The sequence below is a fragment of the Chinchilla lanigera genome, unplaced genomic scaffold, assembly GCF_000276665.1.
Source record: "Chinchilla lanigera isolate Chin_1 unplaced genomic scaffold, ChiLan1.0 scaffold00084, whole genome shotgun sequence".
In the NCBI taxonomy this organism is placed as follows: Eukaryota; Metazoa; Chordata; class Mammalia; order Rodentia; family Chinchillidae; genus Chinchilla; species Chinchilla lanigera.
In genome coordinates this window covers 911,963-927,020 of record NW_004955485.1, presented here as the reverse complement: position 1 = coordinate 927,020, position 15,058 = coordinate 911,963, and the positions used below count along the sequence as shown (strand labels likewise).

At 50.4% G+C, this 15,058-nt stretch overlaps 1 protein-coding gene across 1 annotated transcript in view; it reads left to right on the top strand.

The window, feature by feature from the left end:
• The window catches only part of Dusp5 (dual specificity phosphatase 5), a gene marked incomplete in the record, with an annotated part of 13,391 nt that extends 620 nt beyond the window's left edge, over positions 1–12,771 (top strand). Inside the window, 3 exon segments of the mRNA XM_013504121.1 lie at positions 4,080–4,228; positions 8,281–8,500; positions 11,262–12,771. Of these exon segments, the coding sequence (XP_013359575.1) occupies positions 4,080–4,228; positions 8,281–8,500; positions 11,262–11,668 (776 nt within the window).
• Positions 12,772–15,058: the final 2,287 nt, after the last annotated feature.

The window sequence follows — 15,058 nt, the reverse complement described above, 5'->3', positions numbered from 1 at the left end:
GGGCCCTGGGCTGCGCTCCCCGCGCCGCCGCCCTCCCACCGCCGGGCCGAGGGGAGTCTGGCATCCCGGAGCCTGCGCGCCCGCTTGGCCGCGCTCTGGGGAGGGCACTGCCAGCGTCAGCGCCCGGAGCTTCCCCCTCCCCAGCCGCGTTCCTCGAAAGCGTCTGGCAGCCTGTCTGTGCGCCAGGCCGGGTGGGGCCGGGTGGGCTGCTGGGGGTGCTCCTTAGTAATCTGGGGGACGTCGGCTCGTGCCGGGCGCGAGCGTGACTCTAGGGCCGCCGCTGTCGCTGGGGGCAGGGCTCGGAGCCTTCCGGATAGGTCTGGCGGGATCGGCAGGTCCAGCCCCATTCCCCTAGGCGCCGGGTGTCCCCTTCTCCCGCCTACACAGTTGCCAGTCCCTGAGGCTGGCTTTGCCGTCTGCGCTTGCCTTTTTGACTTTAGCGAGACCCTTCCCTTCCTTTCTACTTCCGTTTTATTGCTTTTTATTGTTTTCCTCCGGTCTCCTCTCCTCCCCTCCTAGGCCTCGTTTTGGACCTGATACATTTCCCATCCCTTTCACCTCTTCCCCGGGCTGGGATTATCCCTGGGACAGGTCCTGAGCCGAGTGTACTGCCTGGCCCGGTGGGAAGCCGCAGCCAGGTCAGCCCGAACCTAGGAGAGGTGTGTAGAAGTTCTGTAACCTTAGCTGCCACAGGCCTGCTCGTCTCACCTGCTGGGGAGATAACTTTGGTTTCTCTTTGCGGGTGGGTGATAAATTCCATAGGTTGATTTCTAGCTACTTTTCGTGACTGCTTCTGCCTCAGATGTATGGGAGAGAGCTTAACAGCCCCCAGCCCGGGCAGAGTCCCAAGGCTGTAACTAATAAGATTCAGAACTCAGGTGCAGCGAGTTGAGAGTTAGGACCCTGTCTGATGCCGTGCTACTTGGGGAATTTCACACACAGGCAAGCCAGGAGCAGGCCGGGATGATTCCAGAGGCTCGTGAGCAGCTCCCCTTCTATTAGCACCTCTTGCTGGCTGACCTTTGTTGATCCTTTTGGGGCGATAACAGAGCCTGCAGCCCCAGCCCCCAGGAGGTGGAAGGAAGGCCTTCTCCACCTCTCTTTAGAGGTGTGAAAGGTGTGATTTTGTCTCCTGTACTTGGGGTGGGAGAGCCTTCTGCTTCCCCAGTGGCTTGAAAGGTACACACCAGGAAACCATTCCTAGGGCGCCCTGTGCCCCCCGCCCCTCTTCATGGGGGCTATGCTGTCGGTTTACAAATCCTTGCCACAGGAAGTAGGTAGCTCTGTAGACTCAGGAAAATTACATTAAAAAATTTTTTTAATGGGGTAACATACCCAGGTGAAAATTTGAACCAGCACTGTACCATGAAAAGCGGGTCTTCCACACACCATAGAACACAGTTCCACCCCTGGAGACAGCCACCAGCTATTTCTTATTCATCCTCAGATAGTTCCCCACAAGTGTCCTTACAGATGAATGAATTAAATACCTGTGCCTGCCTTTCACCCAGCTGCATCTTGGAGACTTACCCCCATCAGAGAGTACAGGACCCTTCGCTAGTGGTGATGGCCCCTAGCGGTGGCTGTAGGTTGCTTCAAGCCTTACTGTTTGAAGCAGTGTGATAGAAGCTGTCCCAGTCATAGGTTTTTACATGTTCAGTGACTTATCTTTCATTAAAATCAAGAATTGCCAGGTCAAAAGTTCCATGCATTTGAAAGTTCAGTAGAAATTGCTACCTTTACAACACTATTACAATTCAAATGGCTGTCACTGGACAGTCCCTTTATCTCTTTATCTAACTCGTGTCCAGATACACCATATACAAGTTCAGGTTTTAATCTAGTGGCGTTCGGATCTTGGGGCAGTGCCTTTTACACTTTCCATAATCCTCTCTCCAGACAAACTCACTGGAGCGAGACGGTGATTCTTGAATCACATGGCCAGTGCTTATTTTTATATAGTGTCTGTGTACCACCTCTTCGCCTGCAATTTGTTGGTGATTGAAAGCAGACTCACTCTGAGAAAGCTTGAAACAGCCCTAAGAACTGCAATGAGAGTGAGACACCAGAGAGGAATGTTCTATCTCCATACCTCTGACGGGAGTGGGAGTGGGTGGAGGACAGAGACCATCTAATCTCCTTCTGACCCCAGTTTAAAGAGGCAGGGCCCTGTTTATCTGTCCCTCAACCTTTGAGGCAGACTCCTCGTCTGCAGGCCTTATTTTGTCAACAGGCAGGCAGGACCCCTCCCCCATCCACACCTCTGAGGCCCTCCCAGGAGCCAGCTCTTAAGTGGTCTGTTTAAAACCTAGGGATGGGATGGCCTGAAGGCTCTTCTTTCCCAAGCTCATCTCAAAGTTTGGGAGGGCTTGGGCACCTCGCCTCCTAATTCCCTTCCCAAATCACTCATTTTTCCTTTCCTCTCAGAACCCCAGAATGGCACAGGCGTGAATGTGGGAAACAATCAGGTAGTTTACTGACCAAGGAAGGTGTGAGCTGGTGTAAGCGTCTGGCATTCCTTCTGTTTCCTAGAAGGGAAGGAGGCTGGGTACAGAAGCAGAGAGTTAAGCCACCAAAGCCTCCCCCTCTGCCCGCCTCCTGAGCCCCCAGCCAGGCTCTTGTCATCATGACAGGAAACATGGTCACTGTGGAGGATCAGAAGCTCATCCGGGAAGGTGCAGTGGGCTATTTGTTGAAGTGACCACAGGGGAGTATATACTAAATGGGGCGGGGGCAGTTCCAGCGAGCTGAGAGGAAGCAGTAATGGCAAGATGACTCATTCTAGGAATTGGCTGCTGGCTTCTGGGAGGGAGTTGGAGCCTGTCATGTAATCCATTAACCATTTGTCGACTGCAGGGGTTTAGAAAAGCCAGCAGGCCCTCCACTGAGGGTTGGGTTTCACCATATCAAAAGACAGAAGAAAGACTCATTTTTCGAAATGACATAATCTCAGAAAGAATATTTAATCGATGGTTTGACACCAAGAGAATTCTCTTGGTTCCGAAAGATGGAAGTGTGTTTGTTTGCCCTGGGTGGGAAGCAGAGTGTGGCCTGCTAGGCCAGGAACTTGGGAAGTTGGCCTTATGTTCTTCTCTGTACACTGTCATGTCTTTCAGTAAAATCATGAAATTGCCAGGTTAAGTTATGGGCATTCCACTGGCAAGCCCTTGGCCTTCCGAGGATCCCCAGGCTGGTTTTTCATCTGATCCTTCTAAAGCCTATTCATATAGGCACAGCTCTGTGGCCGAGCCAGTTTTAACCTTTAATCTATCTGGCGACGTTTAAATGTAACACTGGGATTCTTTCATGCCAGTAGTTGAGATACCAGTGGGGGGCCTGGGAGAGCAAAGGTCAGGAAAGGAGGGTAATAAATATGTTAGAAAGGGTAGCTGGTCCCAAGCAGATAGAGACAGTTTTTACTTAATGGGGGCTGAGAATTAAGTTGAGAAATCCTCATTCCTACCATTTGTTTAGAAAGTAATTAACTTGATGGATGCCCCTAAACTGAACCTATAGAAGGGATTGTCAGCAGTGTACTTAGCACCTTGAGGGAGAGAAAGGCAAGGCTGTTTCACTGCCCCCCCCCACAAAAGCCTCATGTGGACCCCCTAAGTATGAATGGTATGGTACCATCCATAATTCTGCTTATAGCATACTGGGCTGGGGAAGAAACCAGTTTAGGAATCTTCTTGTAAATTAATGAAATCTTGCCGAATCACACCATCAATTTTAGATAAGCAAGAGAGAAAATTGGTTTTGTTTTCTGGGAGGATTTGGTTAATATTTGCCAGATGCTAGATAGTGCCTTTCACAGTTTGAGGTGCCGCTGACAGGCACAAGTTAATCATTGCTTCTCTGAGCTATAGCCGGTTAGGGGAGGGAGAGGGAGGGGAGAGAGAGTGAGAGTGTGTGTGTGTGTAACTCACTTCTAGTCTAAAACTGGTGATTTTGCTAAATTTTTACATGACCAGAGTTAATGTTCACTTAATTTGTTTTCTACACCAGAGTATTTTCTGATAGTCTGAGAAACCAGTGATTATACGTGTGTAAGTTTTTCTTTGTTCTTTTGTTTTTTGTAGGGGGATATGAGACCTTCTATTCAGAATATCCTGAGTGTTGTGTGGACGTAAAGCCCACGTCACAGGAGAAGATCGAAAGTGAGAGAGCCCTCCTTAGCCAGTGTGGAAAACCCGTGCTGAGCGTCAACTACAGGCCAGCCTATGACCAGGTGCGTGGTGTGTAGTTCCTGTCTCCCTTCCTTCCTCAGCACCCTGACACCTCCTTTCCCTGCTTGGCAACGGAGGTTCGTTCTTTGTGGATCAGGGTGCTGGCACCATCCTCCAGCTTTGAGAGTCTCTGTTGCTTGCCAACTTGAGTTCCCATCCAAGGATAAATGGGCATCCTTCCAGCAAACAAGCTGACAAGAGCAAGCAAGCCACAGGATGCCGGACAGCTTCTGGAGAAAAGGGGAAGTGAAAGATACATTACATTATTACTCACTGGCTTGGGAGGTTCAGACAAGCTTCACCAAAAAAAAAAAAAAAAAAAAAAGGTTGAGGTTTTGTTGAAGAGGTTCCATAACTGACTTTAGGCTGCCTGTTCTTTTTTATAATTGTTCATGCTTTGCAGTTTCTGTATACCAAACCCTTACCTGTTATGTTGTGTCTTCTTGGCAGCTTTAACTGAGTCAGGGTGGGGAAGAGGTTGATGCTACAGGGAAACTCCTGTTTGGATGGCTGAAAAGGCCACTGGGGGGTTCTTTCTTTGTTTATTTTGGTAGAGGGAATCGAACTCAGGACCTTCTACTTGCTTGGCAGGTGCTTGTGCCCCTGAGCTGTATCCCCGGCCCCTCCTGAGGGTTTCTGATACTTACAGTTCTGTGCATTCTGATCTGAGAGATCAAGAAACACTAGGCGGCTTTATGTTTCTGCTCACATCTGAGGTTTTTTTTTTAACCTTCAAAGAATTGTGCTTTGTGACAACTCCGGGTTACCTAGAACAATGTCGGAGGCTAGGGGAAAGGTGGATGAGAATCCAGATCTGGCAGAAACCAGAGCTCAAAACACACTTTGCCATTTCAGAGGAGAAAAACTGCCGTGACTCATGGTGTGATTGATCTGCAAAGAGACCTGCAGCAAGCTCACGCGCAGAACTCCCTTCTCTTAAGCCCTTGGTTTGGTTTCTTTCAGAACCTTCTTTCCCCTCTGGCCTGGCCATCTGACTTGGTGGGAGGAGCTCTTCAGATTTCTTCCAAAACTAAGAACATAGCCAAAATCTAAGAAGGAAGCCTTATTTTTCCAGATCCTACCAAAAATGCCTGCTCCCTGCCGCAGCCAGAACTCTGCTGCTGGAGACAGACTTCCAAGTACAACCAGGTTGACCTGGTCTTGAATGGGATCCTTGGTCAGGAGGCCTAGTGGCTTGGCCAGGTGCCAGGTTTATGATTCTGTTTATATTCCTTTGTGAAAAATCTTCACCCTGGATGATGAACCCTTGGCTTTACATCCATGAGCTTCTGACCTAGCTAGGTTGCTATTTTTGTTTGTTGAGGTTGTATTTCCCCTTCATTTCTCTGAAAGTGAAAGAGAAATAAGAATTGGCAGTGTGTTGTGAAAGCATGGCAGACCTTTGGCCAAGTGATGGGCGGGGAGGTCTGATGTGTCTTCAGGACTTCTGGGGAACCCCCAAGTGCTACTTCCTAGAAGCGCATCTGTGCAAAGAAAGCTAGGCGAGGCCGAGTTAACCTTTAGGGTTTCTGGAGGCCTTGGGTGTCTTCCTCTTGAGTCTAAAGGGAAGACGCAGAAAGGGAAAGAAATGACAGTGTAAGGGGCATGTTGGGCTAAGCTCGTGGGGAAGTCAGATCCGATCCTAGGTGTGGTAGCGTTCCAGGCCTTTGGGAACAGCAGAGATTGGAGCCAGCTATCCAGCCTGTTCCTTAGAGGGGCAGGCTCTCAGTCCCATTGATGGGGATCCAGAGCTGGTCCGTGGCTGAGCAAAGGTGAACTTGGCTCTCTGACCCCTGTCACCTCTGCTGTGTTCCTGGTTTCTAACCAGTGGGGAGTGGGGACCAGGGAGTGGGCTGCTCAGGCCAGCACAGACTCACTGGGATTGGCTGGTCTCTCTATTTTCCCTGTGTGTTCACCAGGCAGAGAAGGCTCATGTTCTGTTTGTTTATTCTTTGGCCTCAGAAATGATGGCTACATAGTGTGCCAGGTTTTAATGCATCTATCATCTTACTTATGTCGTACCAGTTATCCTATTAGGGTAGGCATTGTTATTTCTAGTTAATGAATAAGGTTCAGAGGTCAACAAAGCTGCCCAAGGTCATAGCAAGTAGGAAATGTGGGCTGGAAATTGACCAACAGCTGTTCTCTCTGATGCTGAAGTCCAGGTTCTTTTCTCTTTGGTTTCTTGCTGGTGATGGACTTGGTTCGGTTTGGTTCGGTTCGGTTTAGTTCGGTTTGGTTTGGTTTGAGACAAGGTGTTGCTGTGTAGTTCAGGCAGACCTCACACTCCCAAACTCTTGGCCGTCCTCCTGCCTCAGCCATCTGAGTGCTGGAATTATTTAACCTTGGGGCCATAATATCACTGGGAAAGCTGTTCAGTACGTATGGGATAGGAGTTCAGAGATGTCAAGGAGAAAGAGAAAAGTATTTTTTGTATGAAATTCTCATGTATATTCTCATACTGATCATGTTGCCACGTACTTGGATAATGCCTTGCATGCAGCTCATTTTAAGCAGCCAGATTTGGGTGTCAATCCCAGCTCCAATGCTGCCTAGCTCTGACACAGGCACGTTATTTAATCCCACCTGAGCCTCAAGTCACGCACATGTAAAATGGGAATAATGTTACCCACCTCACAGATTTGTTTTGTTCTTTTTTTTTTTTGGCTTTTCTCCGGTACCAGGGACCGAACTCACGACCTTGCGCTTGCCAGCAGGTGCTTTGCCGCTGAGCTAAATCCCCAGCCCCACCTCACAGATTTGTTGTGACATTAATACAGTATCAGTACCTCTGTTGCAGTGGTGTTGAGCCTGTGGCAGGCATGCTGCAGCCAGCTATTTGTTGCCACTGAAAGCTCTAAAAGGTTTGCCATCACGGCTCTAAAGTGTTAAGCCCAGGTGCTGGCCACTGTAGATACTAATAAAAATACTGCTTGTTGTTATTTTTTACCTTGTGTAAAATGGTCTAACTTTCTTCTAAGTGGCTGAATTAGCTTTTGCTTAAACACTTGTCAGCGAGGCAAAAGCACACAGCAGGTGCTGGGTAGATTGAGAACTGCCTGCGCTGACTCCGTCACATCCCCTTTCCTTGGGCGTTTCCGTTCCACTCTTATTCCAGGACGGGAAATAGACAGGAAATGGATGGATGGCATGGGAAAGACTCTCAACAGCACAGTGACTGTCCCCCCCGCCCAGCATTTCCTCTGAATCTCTGGGGGCTCCTGTTGTTCCAACTATCACTGGCTTTTTCTTGGGACCCGAGGACACTGTAAATGCTCACACTGCCAGAGTCCAGTGAGCTGGCCGTTCTCCGTGTCGATTGGGGTGCTAGCCTCCGGTTCTCCCTTCGTCTAGATCCTCCTGGCGAGACAACCGATGTGTGGGTGACAGTGTAAACCTCTCTCAGAATACCAGGGCCCCATGTGAAGGTCAGGGGTGGGGGAAGCCCCTCTGCCTGTGGTCTAACAGCTTTTCTTAGTCTACAGATTCTGGGTAGGTTATAGTTGTTTTCAATTCTAAGAAGTACACTTTCGGGGTGGGGCCGTGGTTTACCATCGCTAAAACTGGATTGTCCTAGGATCAGCGGTGTCTCTTAGGATTGGTGAAGTACCAAATGTCGGGATGTGAAGGAGGGGGCTTGCCTTGCCAAACACGTCTTCATTTTCTCTCTGGAGAAACCAGGATTGCCGAGGTTCAAGCGCTTGCCCTGGGACTCTCCGCGCTTCCTGTCACACCACACTACCTCTCCTGCTAGTGCAGGAAGGCTGCTGGCAGTGCCAGCCGCCTCGGTGTGTGCAAAAAAACGAAACTCTGGGCCATTTGGGTTTTGCTGTCACTGAGTCACAAGGCAGTCACGCAGGGCAGAGAGTTTGCCAGGATGAAGGTGCCACCCACGCTCTTGGCTGAATTGCCCTGGCTCTGAACTCTCTCTACCTGGAAACCAGAAAGGGAACCTCCCACCTTAAAAAACAAATAGGTCAGAGTTGTTTTTTTTCTTCTCTCAAATGAGCAAGCTCATCCGATATTTCCTGGTTGTTTTTGTCCGTATTTCCAGGGCAGCCCAGTCGAAATCCTTCCCTTCCTCTACCTTGGAAGTGCCTACCATGCATCCAAGTGCGAGTTCCTCGCCAACCTGCACATCACAGCCCTGCTGAATGTCTCCCGCCGGACCTCAGAGGCCTGCACAACCCATCTACACTACAAGTGGATCCCTGTGGAAGACAGCCATACCGCTGACATTAGCTCCCACTTTCAGGAAGCAATAGACTTCATCGGTAGGTTCAGCCACCTTCCCTCCGCGACCCTGAGAGCCCCGTTGGAGCACACAGTTTTGGCTTTTGAGGTCCTGATGGAGGCTGTATTCCGTGAAAGAAGCCAAGTGTCTTGTGTGTGTACCCACTAAAAGCTGGAACCAAGGACAGAGCAGCCACCAAAAAGGCAGAGGGGACAACCTGAGATCCTATTAATAGGAGCTTGGATTTGCAAGATAAATGAATTAATACCATTTTCGGGCAGTACCGAGTGGCACTCTTGTTACTGTTTCTAGCTGCACGGGAGCAGAGCGTGTCTGTGTGTACTGCTCCACATGGGGAAAGCGGGGGAAGAACTTCCCTCGCTGTGCTGCTACGTAGGTTGGGGTATTTTTAAAAGCAAACAGAAGGATGGAGAGAGAGCACTACTTACGCACCGAGCCCCAAGGGCCCCGTAGCTATCCACGCTTTTGGCAGGCGGCTTTGGAGGCAATTTGTTTTGCATTTTCAGCTAATTTTGGATTACAGATAGCTTTTGACTCAAGCTCTGTGCTTTGCACATAGAAAATTTGGCATCTTTGCATCCTTTCTGCATTCTTATGAGGCAGTTGTCGTTATTCCATTGTACAAGCTCACGCGTGAGCTTTGGCTTCTGGCCCCTCTGTCTGAAAACGGCTTTGGCCTCGGGGTTTCCAGGTACTCAGGTAGCCTGGCATGTTCTCCCATGGGACCTCTTCCCACTCCCTCCATCCCCATTCCTGGGGGCTGGCCTGGCTTGCTTTTTTTTTGACTCAGATTTGCAAGTAGCACTCCTGGCCTTATGGCTGTGCCTTCGACTTCAGAAGCCTTCTCTCTTCAGCCCGCATGGTTGTTGGAATGGACATGATCTTCCTGCATCTTATCTCATGAGATGTCGGAAGCAAAAAGGCAGGTGTTGGGCACAGCGGTCATTCCTTAGTGCAGGTAGTGATTAAAGGGCCCTCTTCAGCCATGTGGTAGGCCCTGTGCTCACCACACAGTTTCCACTGCACAAGAAACGCAGCAGAGACAAAAGGCCAGGCCTATCCTCCTTGCGCCCTTGAGCCTGTGGGCTAGATCATCCCTTTGGAGCCTGAGAGGCAGCCAGAATGATGGTCTCCAGGCAGAAACCCTTGACTTGTCCTCCCTGGCCCTGGGAAGAACTTGCCATTCCCAGCCTGCTGTTGAATCACCCAGATAGCTACTGCATGAGGTCACAAAACCTGTCCCCAGCCAGTTCTCAGAACCATCCCTCGCCATCCTATGTGTGTGTGTTGTACCTGTGTTTGTGTACACAGCCACACAGCCCACAGTGTTTCAAAAGCACAGGGTGCATTTTTCCAGATGCCCTGCCCTGCAGTGGAGGAGGACAGAGGGCCCTGTGTGGAAATGTGCACTGACCCCTTCCAAAGGAAGAGGGTCATGTGCAAGGCAGGCCCCTGAGGTGTAGAGGGTTCCAGAAGCAGTGCATTCCAGGCCCTTTGCATTCACAGGTGTGGTACAGGGCCTGCTAAAAGCTGCATCCCAGAGGAAGCCAAACAGAAGAGCAAAGGAGAATAAGAGGCGTGACTGTAATCCTAGGGACCTGGGTCTCCTCTTTGAACCAGTGTACAAGGATTTTTATTTTGGGAGGTTTATTTGTACTTAACTGGAGTACTGCTAATGAACCACCCTGGGTGTGCTCTGGGTTTTTTTTTGATTAAATGGGGACTCTGTGGGGTTCCTCCCTGTCCCTTTAGAAATTTTTTACTTTTAGATGTTGCAGACTCATTTGCAAACTTCTTGAACTTAGAGCAGGTGGGTGGAGGGTAGTGAGAGGGCTGACGTTTTCCCCCTCCAGAAATCTTTGTTTTTGCATAGTGTGGCCTAACAGAGTACCAGCGATAGCTAACTTCCTGTGATGTAATTGTTTCCTCCTTAGCAAGAGAGGGAGTTGGAGAGACTGTATTTTTTGTGGTTTTGGTTTGATACGTATTCACCTTTCACCCTTTCCCATTCTCAAAAGCTGCCATTCTGTTCTGCTGGGAGGGGTAGGACAAGGAAAGGGGTGGCCCCTCCTTTTGTCATATTGAGCTAAAGAGTGCCAACCCATGGTGGCCACTTTATAGCAGTTACTCCCATTGTTGAGCAAGATGGAGTTTGCAAAAGCCATTTGTATTGCCCATCCAGCAAGTGTCACTTAGCCAGGGCTATAATTAGTGGCCGGGCATTATTTATCGTCTGTTTTTTTGTGAGAAGCCTGGGACCTGAGCCAAGCATCTTGCCCTGGCACAGCAAGACAGGGTACCCAGGGAGACCGGAAGGTCTCTACCACAGTGGGGGCTGGCTGGGTCATCGCTATTAGAATCAAACCTGGGGAGGCAAGAATTTCCACTCCAAGTCAGCCTTTGAATCTGGGATGCTCTTAGAAAGATAGGCATACCCAATAAAAATATGCATAAAATTCCAGGGATTTTCCAGTGCCATCCTGAACCTTGTCAGTGGAACTCAAATTAAGATGGCACTCCCGGAGTGGGTGTAGTGGCATAATCCTGTAGTCCTAGCACTTTGAGAGGCTAGGAGGGTCACAAGGGGACAGACCTTAGTGAGACCCCACAAGCTCTATCCTCACCAGGGGATGCGGAAGACTGGCAGATCTCATAGGACCATAGCTCCTGCACAGGCTTCATGGTGTGGTAACTAGGTCATGTCAACGTTCAGTTCTCATGCTTTAACATTGCCTCCAGATTCCGGTTTGATCGCATTCCCACGCCTTTCTTCCTTTCAGACTGTGTCCGGGAAAAGGGAGGCAAGGTCCTGGTCCACTGTGAGGCTGGGGTCTCCCGGTCGCCCACTATCTGCATGGCTTACCTCATGAAGACCAAGCAGTTCCGCCTGAAGGAGGCCTTTGATTACATCAAGCAGAGGAGGAGCGTGATCTCACCCAACTTCGGCTTCATGGGCCAGCTCCTCCAGTACGAATCTGAGATCCTGCCTTCCACGCCCAACCCCCGGCCTCCCTCCTGCCAAGGGGAGGCGGCAGGCTCCTCATTTATAGACCATTTGCAGACTTTGAGCCCTGACATGCAGGGCGCTTACTGCGCATTCCCTACCTCGGTGCTGGCACCAGTGCCCCCGCTCTCGACGGTCACGGAGCTCCACAGGAGTCCTGTGGCCACAGCCACGTCCTGCTGAGACTTGGATGGGGTCCCGGCCCAGCCCCAGGAGCAACTGTGACTTTGTTCAAGTTTGTGGACATTTCATTCCTGTGCACTACTGAAGACCTCTCTCTGTCACACTGCCCCACTGAGGCAGTGAGGGGCCCGCAGGCTTGCAGCACAGATGAACTTCAGCCTGACCTCGAGGACAGGTCCTTGGGACCGAAGGAAGGCCAAGCCATTAGGGTAGCACAGTGTGTGCTCACTACTGTACTTCCAGACCCCCTGCCCTCTCAGGACGGCCCAGTCCTCGCACCTCAGAATTCGCCTTTTCATTTCAAGCATAAGGCAATAAATACCTGCAGCAACGTAGCGGGGAGAAGTTGCTGGACTAGGAGAAAAGGCAGTTACAAAGCCAATTCATCCTGAAGGAAGCACAATTTCCACCTTATTTTTTGAACTTTGGCAGTGTCCGTGTCTGTCTTTGTTGCTTTAGGGCATAAGCTGATCCCCGCCATGTCAGGAGAGCAACCCTCTTGGGTTTGTAGGGATACGACGTGTATGCCAGTGGAAACCCTGAAATGTTTTAGGGGTTCTTTTTGGACCCAGGGGAGGCAACTGATGGAAGGTGCCAGATGTTGACTCTCCTGGGTGTCTTTTTCGCTGTGGGTTTCTCCCCTGACCTTGGACTTTGGCATGATTCTGACTCCTACTTGAACCTGTCTCCTTGCGTCTCTCTTGGGAGCAACTGGTGTCATGTGCAAAGTTTTCAGACCATAAACTAAAATCACCTCTTTGAGGTGGTGGCAGTGGGTGCCTGGAGAAGAGAGAGCCCACTGTGTGTTCCAGATCAGTGGCACTGAAAACAGTCACTCTTCGCCTGCTGTGTCCCTCTGTGTGCTTGTGTCTCATCTCTTGTGACACTTATTTTTCTCCCTGCCCCTGGGGTTATCTTCAAGCTACTGACTTCTGGGATTTACAGATTTTGCAGTGTGGTACTTCCTTTCGGTTTAGGTTATTTCTCCAGGGGAAAAGGCAATAATTTCCTAAAACCCATGTGAATGTGAAGAAAAGCAGTATGTTACTGATTGTCCTTGTTGTTTTTTTATAGTGCAAAATAAAAATAGTAAGATGAAAGCACTTCTCCATGTAGTTGGTGCGTTGGGGTGATGTAGGGATACCGTCGGACAAGCACCAACCTGCTTCACTGGATTTTATTTCCAGATGACAGTTGGGTGGGGGTGGGGTGGTGGGTGTGCAGCTGTGGGCATGAGGTACATCTGCTCACAAGTCAGGCATCTTAACCAGGACATACGTAGAATGTCGCTGTCCAACAGAGGGGCTGCTCTAAGCAAGCAAAAGTTCCTGGACATCACCCATGCAGGGAGATAGAGTGTTGCCCACTCGGGGCCCTTTACTCTCATTGCCCCAAGGCAAAGACTTTGGCTTGAACCTTAGGTTTCTCATCTGTGAAATGGGGCGAAGACAATCCTGAAGGTCCCTGGAAGTTCAAGTCCCTTGATTCCAGCTAACCTGAGTGCCAGCCTTGGGGCCAGCCTCCTCTCTCCCTGCCTGGCAAGTGGCAGACTGAGAAGACAGTGGCTAGGTGATCGTGGAGATGCGGCAAACTAGATGAAGTTTCGGTTTAAGGACCTGAGACTCCACCCCACATGTCTTTAACAAATTCTAGATACCTCCCTCAGGAGTTCCTAGGTAAATCCTTCAATGAGTGAGTTTAAATCTAAGACAGAATCACCTTGCCCTCTGCGTAAGTTCCTCTGCATTGGTGGGGAAAGGAAGGAGCAGTGTAAACTTCCCCTATCTGAGCTGCCCTGCTGTGCCCTAACTCAGGGGCCGTTCCCTAATCAGGGGAAGTGGAACTGGTTGCAGTTTGTACCACCCCAGGCAGCCAATACTTAACATGGGAACTCCAACCTACCCCTCAATTCAGAGGGCCCAAAGAGGCTCCAGCAACCACAGGATGGTCCGTGTTGGCAAATAGTAAGATGGTAGCAGAGCTCAGGGAGCCCGGCTCTCCATGAAACCTCATCTCAAAGGCCCTGCTTGAGGCCTTACTCTCTCAGGCCTTGCCTTTCCTCAAATCACCCTCCACTGGCGCCTTGGAAGGCTCACAGGTGAGGCCACTCACACCAGGAGGGCTGGATTTCTTTTGGCTGCTCCCCTCCTCTGCTTAATCCACTGGGCTTCCGTGGAGAAGATGCATTGGCAGGAAGTAAGAAGTCCTGGGGTCGAGCTCTCATCCCACCCCTCACTTTGGTGTATTGAGCTAACCTCCATCCTCTGTGGACCAGACTTCAGGTCTTGGTCTAGCTGATGCCTGATCTGTTATAGTTCCACATCTCCAGGTTGCACCCTGGAGAAGGACCGGGAAGTCCAACCATCGTACGGGCCTGTGCAGATGTGAGGGACCTCAAGCTCAGAGAGCCTGGGATAGGAAGCCTGTGCAGGCTGCAGGGTGATGTGCTAAGCCGTGTCCCACTTGCTGACATTGGATTTATTGCATTAGAGTTGTCCTCTACGGGGTGTGTAAGTCCTCCAAATCAGGCATCTGAGGATTGCTCATAAGCTGGTGAGTCACTGGGCAATAGGCTAAGTGGAGCCCCGCAGCTGGGGGTGGCTCTGGAACTCTCCACTTAATAGACTTTTTGTTAATTTCCCCTCCATTTTTGCCAAGATAGACCTTACTCTGGTTTCCAGTGCCAAGTGGGAAATTCAAGTTGGTGCTGTGCAGGTCCTTTCACCTGTGACCGGAGAGACACCTCTGTTGGTCTCCAGCATCTTCTCAGGTAGAGATGTATCCGAGAGAACAGAGATCTTTGTTCTCCACTCTGTTTTCCTTCTGTGCGTGGTCCCACTCAGGTCCACCCCATCCTGAGCTGGGCCTGATAGATGGGGACATGAGACGTGTAGGCAGCCTCAGCCTTGTATCTAGCATGCTGGAAGGGGCCCTGTGCACACACGGATTGCTTTGGTGCAAAGACCCTGGAAATGGGCCTGCTCAGGGGTGCGACCAAGTGCTGTGTTTCTCTCTGGAGTGATTCTGTCCAGAGCCCAGCCCCGTAACTGAGGCCCTGGCTTCTTGCCATAGGACCTCACCCTTGTGTCCTCGTGGTCCCCTTCTGTGGGGAACCCTGGCATGAGTAGACAGATTATTCACAGTTCCAACACAGATGCTTCTGACCCGCCATACACTGGATGTGGTTATCCACTTACGCCGAGCACCTTTAGAACCTGGGGTTGGTGGAGGAACAAGAGTCTGTGGCTCCTCCCTCCCAGAGTTCCTGATTCTGATGACTGTTCTGAACTTCCTGTCCCAGACCTAAGCTGGCTTCTGCAGTTCGACCTGTGTCTTCAGCCCCACTCCTCCCCTAGGCCCTACCTCATCCTCTCATCTCTGTACACTGCA